The sequence below is a fragment of the Rhinopithecus bieti genome, unplaced genomic scaffold, assembly GCF_001698545.2.
Source record: "Rhinopithecus bieti isolate Rb0 unplaced genomic scaffold, ASM169854v2 scaffold_51905, whole genome shotgun sequence".
NCBI classification, from domain to species: Eukaryota; Metazoa; Chordata; class Mammalia; order Primates; family Cercopithecidae; genus Rhinopithecus; species Rhinopithecus bieti.
In genome coordinates, this window is record NW_016821253.1 from 1699596 (window position 1) to 1712856 (window position 13261).

At 48.6% G+C, this 13261-nt stretch overlaps 1 protein-coding gene across 21 annotated transcripts in view; it reads right to left on the bottom strand.

Annotated features, from left to right (window-relative positions):
- Positions 1–4059: 4059 nt before the first annotated feature.
- The window catches only part of MYT1L (myelin transcription factor 1 like), a 548227-nt gene continuing 539025 nt past the window's right edge, over positions 4060–13261 (bottom strand). For 15 of the 21 annotated variants that reach the window (XM_017860329.1, XM_017860324.1, XM_017860326.1 and 12 more), the window contains 2 exons: positions 7259–7402; positions 4060–6949 (listed from right to left, as the gene is read on the bottom strand). In XM_017860329.1, the coding sequence (XP_017715818.1) occupies positions 6809–6949; positions 7259–7402 (285 nt within the window). In that variant the 3' untranslated portion in view covers positions 4060–6808. Of the gene's footprint in view, positions 7403–13261 lie in introns of all 21 variants that reach the window. The other 6 variants (XM_017860335.1, XM_017860334.1, XM_017860333.1 and 3 more) reach the window with 2 other exon arrangements.

Consider the following 13261-nt stretch of genomic DNA (forward strand, 5'->3'; position numbering starts at 1 on the left):
CCACGACCAATCTCACCACAGTGAGACATTTCTCAGGGACACCTCTGCCGTCAGACACGACTGACAAGGATGGTTTCGGGGGCGGATGCTGTTCAGGTGTCCGGAGGCCCCTTCCGTGGGGACAGCTGTGTGAGACACCTCGCGTGGGGCTGACGCCTACGAGAGTTTAACGATGGCGTCTCTGGCTCTCTCCCCAGATGGTCTTGGGTGTTTTTGTTCCCCACGTATCAAAGAAGGCAAATGAGTTGAACGCCTACTGTTTGTATCTCACACATGAGAGGAAACAATTTGTTCCTCAGCAAAGGGAAACACAATGATTGTTCATGGTTTTTATCAGACGCTTCACACGTTTTGTTGGTGGCCTGTGGAAAGAGCATGGTTCTCTGCTGTTGCTGGGCAAGGCTACCAGCCTCCGAGGGGAGGGATGGATCCTAAGGAAGGCCGGGCTCCCACCGCATTCGGCCAGAAAACAAGGCTGTGGTGGAAGCCGGGGACAGCTGTTGGGCCCTAAGTATTGATAGCCATGATTTACCTTTGATTATCTCTCTTTCGGGCTCTAAGACGGAATTCTCAATTTCCCGATTCCATCACCGGCCCCTCCCTCTTCTTTCCTTCTCTGATTAATTTCCCGCCTTTATCTGGCCATCCACACGCATCCCTGTGTTTGTGGGCAATACTGATCCTTCTTTACTTCCTTATCTTACCTTGCTCAACAAAGATTCGAAGCAACTGGAAGTGCATGAACAATGCTCTAGAAAGAAAAAAACCCATTAAATTGAAAAACAAGAAGAGGATGAAAGGAAATTAGGATGCAAGGATGGGGTCAGAGACCAAAGCTGACTCCATCCAGAGGAAAGTCCAGCACACCCCATGTTTGGCCTCACACAGGGAAGGCCTCATTCGGACCAGCTGTAAGGCTTTCCCTTCGGCCACTCTATTTGATACGGAAAATCAGGGTGCTCGGGAGCTGCCATGTGCCTGTTTTATTGTTATACAAGGAGGGCTATGCCAACTACATTTGTTAGGATGGGAGTTTTTCTTTGTGTTGTTTCCCGCTTGACCCAGGGTCTGAACGGTGACTGATAACTTGTGAGTGTCGAAGTAAGTGAAATACAGAGGCTGAAAGCCTGATTGTCTTCATACACTGAAACTGCTTCTCCCTTAAGAGCCTGAGCTCGGCCTCATTACCCAGCTGTGTTGCGTGAACCAGTAAGTGTCTGAGACAGGTCTCAACCAATTCAGAAGTTTATTTTGCTAAGGCTGAGACTAAACTCTGATTTTTTTTATCTTGCCCAAATTCCTATTGAAGGGGTCTGGGGAGTCATGCCCTGCAAACCATACATTCTCATCAGATGGGTTTTATTCAACCTATATATCACGACTTAATTTTCCAACCTGACTCTGGCACAACATTACAAGACAAGGAAGAAAATCAAAATATTTTACCCTACAACATGTTTCTTTGCCATATTTTGAAATGGCCCTGCAAAACTGTTCTTTGTAGGCGGAAATTTTGCATCTGTAAAGAATCTCTGTTACTATAACTCGATCTTTTTCTTCTAGGCCCTCTCAATCCTGAAGAGATTAACTAAGAGCTGAGTAGGAAGGCCAGGTGCAGTGGCTCACACCTGTAATTCCAGCACTTTGGGAGGCTGAGGTGGGAGGATCACAAGGTCAGGAGTTTAAGATCAGTCTGGCCAACATGGTGACATCCCGTCTCCACTAAAAATACAAATGTGGTGGTGTGTGCCTGTAATCCCAGCTGCTCGGGAGGCTGAGGCATGAGAACTGCGTGAACCCAGAAGGTGGAGGCTGCAGTGAGCCAAGATTGCACCATTGCACTCTAGCCTGGGCAATAGTGTGAGACTCCATCTCAAAAAATAAATAAATAAATAAAATAAAATCTGAACAGGAAACATTAGTCATCTATTGTCTCTAAGAGAAGTCAATAAGGACTTCCAAAGAACTTTGGTTTCCACAATCTTTATCTTAACTTGAACATTCCCTTTCTATCAATCCCAGGTCTTTAGACAAACTCAACCAATTGTCAACCAGAAAATGTTTAAATTCACCGATAGCCTGGAAGCCCCCGCTTTGAGTTGTCCCGCCTTTCTGGACCAAACCAATGTATTTCTTAAATGTATTTGATTGATGTCTCATGCCTCCCTAAAATGTATAACATCAATCTGTGCCCCGACCACCTTGGGCACATGTTCTTAGCACCTCCTGAGGGCTGTGTCATGGACCATGGTCACTCATATTTGGCTCAGAATAAATCTCTTCAAATATTTTAGAGTCCAACTCTTTTTGTTGATAATGTGCCCCTTCATGCATTTGTAATTTTTTTCTGTACTCTTCACCTACTTTATCATAATCCCCTTATTAAAAGGTTTTTATAGCCATTATTTTAAGAGCTCTCTAGTACTCCATAAAGTTCATGGATCATGAATTGCTTAATCATTCCTCCATAATAGGACTTTAGGGCTGTTTTTATTGATTTTGGTACATTTGTAATTGTTTTGGTATTTCTAGTATAGACCGAGATTGACGCAAAATATAAATTTTCTAAGATTTTTGAAAATATTAATAAGTTGCTTTCTGAAATATTTACACCAATTCTCAGGCATACTGCTCCTATGGAAAAATAGCTTTTAATAATCCTAACAGACAGACCTGAGTCCCACATCATTAACTTGGCTTGCTCCTAAAGACAGCCTTTGACAGAGCTTCTTCCACCCTGCGGGTCTAGAGAGACAGAGATGCAGGGCCACAGGAGTGAGAGTCGCCCCTCTCTTCTGTCAGCTCTGAGGACTCTACCAAGGACTGGAGGGGGACTCACTGCAATCACCAGCGCTTCCAGGAGGCAGTGCTGTCGCCAAGGAGCCATCAGAACACACTAGCTTATGAGAAGTGCCCAGGGGACCTTGAATCGTGAAGCAGCTGAAGGCACCACTGGGAATAAATTATGAAATTTAACCAAGGTTGTCAGAGTCCCTTTCTCAAATTTTATGTTTTGGGTGATTGTGTCTATGAGAGGAGGGCAGTTCTGGAATTTTAAACCATGACATTTACTAATACAGTTGGTGTGAAAGTGGGTAATTCATTGTCAAACTATATTTGAAGGGCAATTTAGGTTTTACGGGCGACTTGCTGCTGGGATCCTGGCAACAGCATGGACGTAACAAGGTGCCATCTTTCAACACCAGGGAGCCAGCGATGGGCCGCCTGCCCTTCTGCCCCCGACATGAAGCTGGAGAAGGACACGCCTCCCAGCGATGGGCTGCCTGCCCTTCTGCTCCCGACATGAAGCTGGAGAAGGACGCGCCTCCCAACGATGGGCCGCCTGCCCTTCTGCTCCCGACATGAAGCTGGAGAAGGACGCGCCTACCAACGATGGGCCGCCTGCCCTTCTGCCCCCGACATGAAGCTGGAGAAGGACACGCCTCCCAGTCAACCCGAAGCAGTCAGGAGGTGGCAGCCAGTTTGGGACATTTTGAAGAACAACGGTCCTGGGCAGTTGAAAACTGTCTGTGATCTGGGAGACAGGCAGGCTGAGAAACTGCTCAGTAATAAGGAGGTGACAGGGACAGAGAAGGGACAGGGACGGACCAGCTGGGAGCAGTGCACCTCCTCGACTGGATTCCAGAAGAAGAAAGCCTCTACAAAGGACGTGACTGCCCGGCGTGGGCGCGCTGAGATGTGGACCAAAGCACAATGGCAACGCCCCCAAGTGTGATGGCTGCAGGGCTGCTGGCGGAGAATTCCCTGTCCAGGGGAGCCCTGTGCCGGGAGGCACCATGTCCTCCATCCAGGCTGGCTCTCAGATGGCCTGGCCCAGCGAGGGGCAGGAGCAACAGCAAATGGGAAAAGGACGGCCCAGTGGGGATGCCGAGACACTCACATAGTTTTCTAAAAGTCATTGACTCCTATATGCCTAGGAGTTGAGAACCAAACTGGTAAAAATGTTAAAAGCAACTAAGCTGGAGTGAAAGGCTTCGAGTGGATCCCACGGGGCCCCAGACAGCATTTCCCAGACTCAAGTGAAGACGCAGACCCGGGTTAGAGATCCTTCGTGCTACAAGTGTGGCAACACCTTTTTTATTTAGAGTAAGATGTGTTAACATCCAGCATGACAAAATTTGTACAAAGTTCACAATTTAAAAATGAAGTGTCAACAGCAACTTGTGATTCCACACATTTATAGCAAAACCAAAGTGTCAACAAACCCATGCCGTGTAGTACAAAAATAAATCACACTTCAGTTCCACAGAGAGCACGATAAATAGTTTATACAAAATTCTGTCTTAATAAATGATTACTTAAATTAACTTAGAAATGAATATGAACAATAAGTTATAATAAACTCTGATGACTCACAATAATTCCATGTGAAAGGTCAGCATTCTAATATGTGACGCTTTTGTGATCCCTATATAATAGTCACAGATAACTTTTGATTTGATATTATGTACCAACGTTAGATGAGCAGCAGGTTTGTGCTTAAAATCCCTTTCCATTGTACATAGGTGATAACAATAAGAATCCAAAACTGATACTATCTAGTACTCTACTAAAAGCATTACTATATTGGCAAAGAAGCTGCAGACACAACGCGGTGGGGAAATGCATATGCTGTTATGAACAATGGGGGCCCTAAAGGCGGCTGGGGCCCTGGGCCACACGGACGGCCTCAGGTGACTGCAAGCACCTTGCTTCAGCTCTCAAAACGCATTCTGAGCATGGCAGCTGCAACCAATAGCACAACAGAAAGGGGGCGCTGTACAGAGAAGGTTCCGCAGAGCCCCGAAGTAATTACATCATCTTTTTCCCAGCTAGTTATTAAAGTCCTTGTGGAAAACTGTAAGCTTTTGTACAGTGAACAGTATAAAGTGCCGCTGGGATATACATATATTTATACATATATATATATACCGAGGTTGAGTATTGTATCAGAATATTTGTCGTGAGATCCCTGTAGTCTCCCTTCGCAACATTATTGATCGGCCGTGAGGGCTCCTCTATAATCCATCCAGGTTCAGTGTCACAAGGCTACTGACACGAGGAATTGCACACCTCCGTACGGATATATAGGACAAGGTAAGTGCAAATAGTCGACTGGCACATTGTGGGGACAATGACCCTGTAAGTCCTGTTCTGCTAAAAATATTTTTTTTTTTATTTTTACAAAACCCATCTTTTTTTTTTTATTTCATAACAAAAATTTAAAGTACGTCTGTACTTCCTGCATAACATCAAGACATGGAAGGAAGAGATGCTATTAAATGGAAATCAAGTCAACATCAGAAAACACAACACATTGTCAAAGGACTACTCAGAAGGGGGAACGCAGCGCTCAAAAGTGGTCTTATGCATACATATAGTGCAGTCATTTGGAGTAAAACAATCAAATCTGGAAGGTATAAACAAGTCTAAGATGATCTAGTTTAAAGCAAAAAAGTGCTGAAGTATATTTAGTTACTTTTAAAATCTGATTGCATTCATTCTTAGAATAGTCACAAGAAATCAAACAACAAGGCTCTGCAAATGCTCTATGGTCAACTGGTCTCCAACCAAGTGTAGAACAGAAATGTCGTGGTAAGAGTCCTCTGAATAGGACCAAATGCTTATTCAGAGTCAAAGTCGGGCAGGGGGAGCAGGAGAGAAACTTTACCGAGCTGCCTTCCCACCAGATCCAGCAGAAAACTCGGTCCAGTAACTAGAAGACTCACAAATCATTTGCCTTTATCCCTCAAATGTAAAATAAGAAGGTTCATAACAATAATAGGAATAATCATAATTTTTTAAAGTGAAAAGGGGAAATAAATGTTCTTAAATTATCTTTTAGCTTAAATCGAAAACACACAAATTCTGTTGATAAACTACATTGCAACAACAGACAGTTCAGAGGGGCACGAAACTCTAGGGGAGATACGAGAAGGTTGTTCCAAAGTTTATTGAAAATGGAAAAGGAAATCTTCACGTTGTCCACCTCTGATAAGATCCTGTCTTAACTGGAGTTTCCATAGTCACACCATGTAATGCTTAGGAGTTAATTTAAAAGTGCTGTTTAAGCTGCTTTGAATCTTCTGCCAAGTTTCCATGGCTTGATGTTGTCTTACAATAAATTACTTATTTCATTTCTTACAGTTAATCCATATGCCATTTCCTTGGAATGCAAAAAACCTCATTTATTGCCCCCACCATACACCATCCTCCTAAAACAAACAAACAAAAAAGTCACATAATATTTCCAAGCATTGTTCAAAAATAAAGCATTTTTTGCAACCAATTCTTGCTATGAAACAATATGCACACAAAATGTATTTCTTAAATTCCATAAAGTCCTCCAACATGAGGCAAAATGATAACGTCTAAAAAGCGGCTGCTTGGCCACAACATGGTCATTCAAAGCTGTGTGTGTGTGTGTGTGTGTGTGTGTGTCCATTTCAGTTCAAAATACTAAAACATTTAATCACTAAAGCATTAAAAAGAATTTACACTCTATTTATTTTGATCAGCTTACCTCTTCAGAAATAGATATACCCCCAAATGTGCATACATCAGCAGCTATAAACATTACATGGCAGAACACTATGTCAGCTTACATGGAAACGTACAAAATGTGGGTGTATTCAAAAACTATTCTGCAGGTACTATCTTTAAAGCAAGACATAAAATCATTATGAAGTCTTGTAAGCATAACACTGTTTCAAACAGAAATAAATATAGAACACTTTCTGGTAAGTTACAGCAGCAAAAAACAAGAGGCATCCTTTTTAAGCAAGAGTTTCATCACTACAGCAGCTGTTCAGACCTGAATTCCTCTCACAGCCTGCTTTATATTTTCCAGTAGGGCTTTATTTTCTGGACTCTGATAACGATCTTGATTTGTATACATTTCCGTCAAAGTAGTCACGTAAGCATCAAAATTTTGTTCATTGATTGGATCCTACGAGATATTAAATAGTAGTTCATATACAACTTTTATTTTCTTAATAGTATATTTACAAAAGCATAAAATAGTATCATAGCATAGTGCCCTTGGTTTTATACTATTTCAAAGGCTGGCTCAGAGCACACTTAAGTTTATGGGGTCAGCCCCGCCCATGTTTCTAGCAGTTAATGGTATGGTTTCGGGGTGGTAACCACAAACATTTGCCAAAGGCTGAAGAACCATGAAAATAACAAAAACGGCATCTACTTTAGGCTGTGCGCTGTGAGGACGCCACATTCCTGCCTTGCGCGCTCAGTCACTTACCATGTGCGGCAGCTGGATATTAGCCAGACTGTGGATCAGAGACTGGCTCAGGTTCGCCAGCTCGTGGAGGAGAGACTCGTTCTGCTGCTCAATCACTTTGTTCTCCTCTTCGATGGTCTTCAGGTTGCTCTCCATCGTGGTAATCTGAAACGCACAAGTGCGTGTGACATGTAACACCAGGAGGACCTAGGAGCCCGAGGTCCTTGTCGGGGGCCACAGCCTATTGGGTACAAAGAAGGGCCCTCTCGCTGAAGGAGAAAGACTTCGGGCCGGGTGCTGTGACTCACGCCTGGAATCCCAGCACTTTGGGAGGCCAAGACAGGCAGATCACTTGAGGTCAGGAGTTCGAGATCAGCCTGACCAACATGGTGACACCCTGTCTTTACTAAAAATACAAAAATTAGCCAGGCGTGGTGGCGGGCGTCTGTAATCCCAGCTACTCGGGAGACTAAGACATGAGAACAGCTTGAACCAGAGAGGCGGAGGTTGCAGTGAGCTGAGATCACACCATTGTACTCTGGCCTGGGTGACAGAGCAAGATTCGGTCTCACAAAAAAGAAAGAAAGAAAGAAAGAAAAAGGCTCCGGTGGTGAGCACTCGCCGTTTAAGGACCTGCTGTCTATGCTTTGGATTCCTTGCACTTGACAACTGGGGAAGTGAGAGTGTTTCCTTGTGCCATCCTGTTCTCTCCACTGGCCTGACGGGACTGCAGTGTGTAGGGGGCTTAGTGTTTTACTGACTTGATGCGAATACTTCTCCTTTCTAGCCTGAATCAAATTCTGCCACAGCGAAGTCCTCTAATGCTCATTTCTGTGTGGGGATGTCACTATCTCTTCAGATGGCACCGGGCTGGCACTGTGCCCACAGGGTGGTCTTCCTGCATTTCTCTAAGGAAAAAGGCCCACCATGGACCCTTCCTTGCATATTCCAGAGATAATTTAAGTATCATCAAGGTCAAGGTCAGGGCCTCTGCCTATAACCGCACAGGACTAACTTCACACGCAGCAGGCAGGGAGCTGCCCTGCCCGCGGGGGTGTCTGCCTCGGGCACCAGGGGTGCCTCTGCCGTGCGTGATCTGGGGCTTCTCCCTGGAAGACCGAGCCGACCCGCAGAGTTCAGGGCTGGCTTGCCTGGCCTACCTGCTCCTCTCCTCTCCTTCCCCGACATGTCATTCCCAAGTCCTCTCATGAGTCTCTCCTCCTCTCCCTCTTGGTCCTGCCTTCTCCTGTGTTCTGGCCCTCCCTTGGCTGTACTGGGTCAAATCCCGGGTTCTCCCAGTCACCAGCCTCAGGCACAGACCCTCTGTTAGAAAACTGGAGCCCCTTGGAGATGCCCTCCAGGATGAAGTGGGGAGGGCGGGCTTTCTCCTTGGAAGGAATCGCAGCCCCCACCATTCCTGCAGGGACGGTGCCCTGTGGAGAACCCACCGACATCACACAGCTTTATTTCCAGGCATGTCCCTGGTGACCTTCTCATTTGTGTTCCTTGGGATTATTTATCAAATTAATGTTCCCCTCCCAGCCGCCCCCTTACAGGCTCAGGAGTGGATGCCTGGCCTCCCTCGACTCCTGGGTGGGCCGCGAAGAGCTGCGTGCCTGGTGCTTGTCTTCCAGAGCGTTCTGTAACCCTTCCTGGGCAGCCACGTGCCTGCACTCACGGCTGGTGGCAGCTGTGGCTGGGACCTCACTAGAGATGACGTCAGTGTAAGCAGACGTAGGTTTTCTACGATGGAGTCTAATCTCGGGCGAGGCGCCATTGTCCCGAGGATTTTAAAGGGCCCACGCAGGGGGAAGGCCAGCAGCAGGACGGGCACCTCTGCCGTCTCCCTGAGCAGAGGGTGGCTCCTGCCCTTTGCACCCGGGGGCTTTCCTAGATGGCCGCTGCTCCAGGCCCCTCGGCCCCTCGTCTGTGCTCAGAGAACCCTGCAGAGGCCTCCCCATCGCTAGCCCTCAGCGGGCCCTCCTGGATGAGCCCAGCCCAGCTCGCCTCTGGTTGAGTGTCTCAGAGGTGCTTCTGGCTATTCCTTCCTATCCTAGCCGGGCAAACTGTGGGCTCTTTTTCTGGAAAATGGGCATAATGCTCCTTGCATTATGAGCTCACACTGGCAGGTGCGGTGTGTTTGCAGTGAGAAGACATTTGTTATTCCTGGGGCCTCTGATCTGGTCTTTGGGGCTCAGAGTAAAGGGAAGTGCAGCTGCTCCCCCGGCTTAGCAGAGAAGTAGCCTGTGGGGTGCCCAAGGCAGGGGTGGCACCCTGTCTCATTGTCCCCAGCAAAATTCATGGGGACACATTTTAGATCCATTCCTCCTTCAACCTATGCTCTCTGCTGGGAAGTCTAGCCCCTCCTGCAGAGGCAGAGACACCTTCCTGTGCTCAGGACTCTCTGTGAGACTCAGGAGTTAGGCTGTTCCTTCCCATGCTACCTGGGTCTGTGGCTGGGGTGGGGGTGGAGAGGGGGGCTCCCGTGCTTATAAATGCTTTGATTTTCTCAAAATGGAACAAATCTCATTATGTTGAATCCACTTAGCAGTGGAACAAAATATGCAGTTTGAATAAACATCCCATCAAAGCCCTGGCCAAAACGATCATCTCCTGAACCAGGCTGCGTGATGAGCCCCATCCAGGGTCAGAGGGGATGCCCGGAGACCCAAAACCAGAACTGATAGGTATCTGCCAGGTCTCACAGCCTTACCTCCCTCAAGCACACCCCCCTGGCCCCTGAATCTCCTGCATCTCCAGCCCACACACACAGGGCCTCGGGCTTCTTGCACGTGGACACGTTTGCTTGCCTGAGGCCTTCCTCCAGGGTGGCAAGAAGCTGTGTCTCAGGGTCACTGTTGCCCATTCCTTACTATCCTAGCCAGGCAAACTGTGGGCTCTTTTTCTGGAAAATGGGAGTAATGCTCCTTGCCTGCAACATACACTCACACTGAGATGTGAGGCATGTTTGCAGTGAGCAGACATTTGCTATTCCTGGGGCCTCTGACCCAGTCTTAGCAGCCCAGAGTAAAGGAGAGCCCTCTCAGAACGTCTTGGAGCTGGCCAGCACGCTGTGGCGTCATGGGAGACAGCGCTGCTGAGCAAGGTGATGCAGGGGCTCCGCCCAGCCCCTCATACGCCAGGCCTCCTCTGAGGATGGGGCTGAGCAGGCTGGGGAGGACCACAAAGGCTGGTGTCTCTCTTCCAAACCCAACCCACAGTAGCCATGGTACGTGGTTCCTGGCACTTGGAAGGCGTCCCTGATCACAGGTGCTTACACGGGGAGGGGCCTGTGTCGCGAGTGGGTCTGGGGGCCTGGCTGGGAGCTGGGCCGGCCACCTCTGCCATCGTCAGCGATGTGCACTGGTGAATCTGAGTCTGCATTTCCAGAACCACTGAGTCGCCTGTGGTAGAGTGGGGAGCCCTCTGACGACCGTGGGTTCTGTTTTTGATTGTTTAAGAAACACCACAAGTTTTTCAGGCTGCTAGGAAGCAGTACGTTCCCGGATCTTCCCAAGAAAGTTCCCACGTCAGCAGCAGCCTGATGGCCAGTCTAGGTCCAAACCCGCATTTTTACAGACTTGTCCACACCCTCTGTCCTTCTGGACCTCAGTGTTTCTTAGACTGTGCAGCCTCTGACCACACCTGGAGCAGAGAAAGGTCAAATCTAGCCCAGGGCCTGACATTGAAAGCTAAGACTGAGCTAAGAATGGCATTTGCAGTTTTTAGCGGTAAGAAAAAAACAAAAGGATAACAGCATTTTGTAACATGGAAGAGCTATTAAGTTCCAACTGTAGAACCACGTGACGCTGTGTTGAAACAGGGTCACACTCACACGTGTTGTGAGGCTGTCACACTGCAACACAGCTGCATGGCCCAGAAGCCTAAAATATTTGCCATCTGGTCCTATGTAGAAAATGTTTGCCAATACCTGGTCTAGACTAAGTACCTGGATGGCATGATGTGTTTAGAAAACATTTCCGGAAGAAGTGTAAAATGGGTGGGAATCGCAAGGCGTTGGCAGTGGGGCGGTGGAAGGGCGTAACCCCAAGAGTGTCCTCGTGCAGGGAGGACGGGCTCCTGCCCATGCCGGTGCTGACCAGGGAGGCTGGACCATAGAGAGGCTTAGCCCCAGGGAGAACAGCCACTATCTGAAAGTGGTGCAGGCTGTGGGATTAACTGACCTGCCAATCTTAGAAGAAGTCAAGTTTCACAGGGCTGTTCACACTGGTCCATCTGGGCCCTCACACCAGGAGCTGGGGGGTTTCTTGTGAATAGCCTGGCCTGAAAACACCAGCTCCCTTTTATACTCAAATACCCCCACCCCCACCTCCCTGACAAATGCCTGCACTGTTTGGGCCATGGGGACAGCATCCCAACCTCCCAGCCAGCTCAGAGCCATCCTCCTTCTGCTCCTGCTGTTTCCTGTGCCGGGAGTGCTCCTTTCCCTTCTCCACCTCCCGTGTCTGCAGGACTCCCACCATCTCTCCTCGGTCTCCTTGCTCCAGGCCCCCACGGTGGGGTCTCCAACTCAGGCCCTCAGCACTCATGTAGTTCACACAAACGCCGCTTGCCCAGGCCACGCCCAGCACTTGAGTCCCCTGCTCTCTCTTCCTCCATAGCGGTCCTCTTTTTATCCGGATTCTGATAACAAGCAACTTCTGGGTGTCCCCTGGGGCCGAGGGCAAGCTTTTCTTGTCTCTGCTCTGGGGTCTGATGTGAACCGAGTTGAATCGGATGAGATGTGTCTGGGGAATCTTGGAATCCAGAACCAAGGCTTGGGTGTGCCCAGCGTGGGTGCCCCAGACCCTGAAGCTGAGGCCACACTGAATCCAGTTGAATGGAGTTGGGGAAACAGCAGATCCCACAGGCACCTCTGCCGTTCTGCTGGTGCTGGGCCACCCCGGGAGGAAGCCTGATCGGGTTCACGCCATTCTCCTGCCTCAGCCTCCTGAGTAGCTGGGACTACAGGTGCCCGCCACCACGCCCAACTAATTTTTTTTTTTTTTTTTTTTTTTTGTATTTTTAGTAGAGACTGGGTTTCACCGTGTTAGCCAGGATGGTCTTGGTCTCCTGACCTCGTGATCTGCCCACCTCAGCCTCCCAAAGTGCTGGCATTACAGGCGAGAGCCACCGCGCCTGGCCGGTGTCGGGACTTCTGATCGCGTCTGTGTGAGGCGAAGTCCCTGAGACCCACTCTTCAAGCTGCCAAGCATAAGAATGGAGTTTTCAGCCACATACGAATTGTATTTGGTCGCACTAATTGGACCCCAAATAGTGTTTAAACACATTCCAAATTGGAAAACTCATCTTCTCAATGAAATAAAATTGGGTTTGTCCTAATTTGAATTCTTACAACTGAACAGTGAAAAAAACCTTTCCAAGTTTTAGTAAGAACACTCCTGGGCTTGAGATGTAACACAAAACCCCTTCCGCAGAGAGTGGCAGGGGCGGCCTTTCCTGCATCTGGCACAGGCGTGGCGGTCTCTCCCTTATCCGGCCTAGTCGCGAGGGTCTCCCCCATCCGTCACAGGCGCTGCGGTCTACTTCCATCTGGCACAGGTGCGGGGGTCTCCCTGCGTGGGGCACAGGCGCGGCCGTCTCCCCCTTATCCGGCAGAGGCGCTGCAGTCTCCCCACCATCCGGCACAGGACAGGTGTGGCGGTTTCCGCAGCATCCAGCCCAGTCGCTAGGGTCTCCCCCATTCAGCACAGGCGTGGAGGTCTTCCCCGTCCGGGACAGGTTTGAAATTTAAAGGTTTGGATGGAGTTTCCTTTTTACTTCTCTTGGATTTGTTCTTTACCAGATTAAAGTCTAGACCCCTCCCTGTGCAGGACCCTCATCACCGGGCTGCAGGCCTGAGCACTGACTCTACCGTTCCTCCCTCTGTTCCCGCTCCAGAGAGAACATCGGGCCATGGGCGTCCACTTCTCATCTATCTCATGGCTTGGGCTTGGGACAAGCCTGCAGCCCTATGTCGTCTCTGGCATGGGCTCTGCGCACAGGCCTGCATCCCCGTGTCAG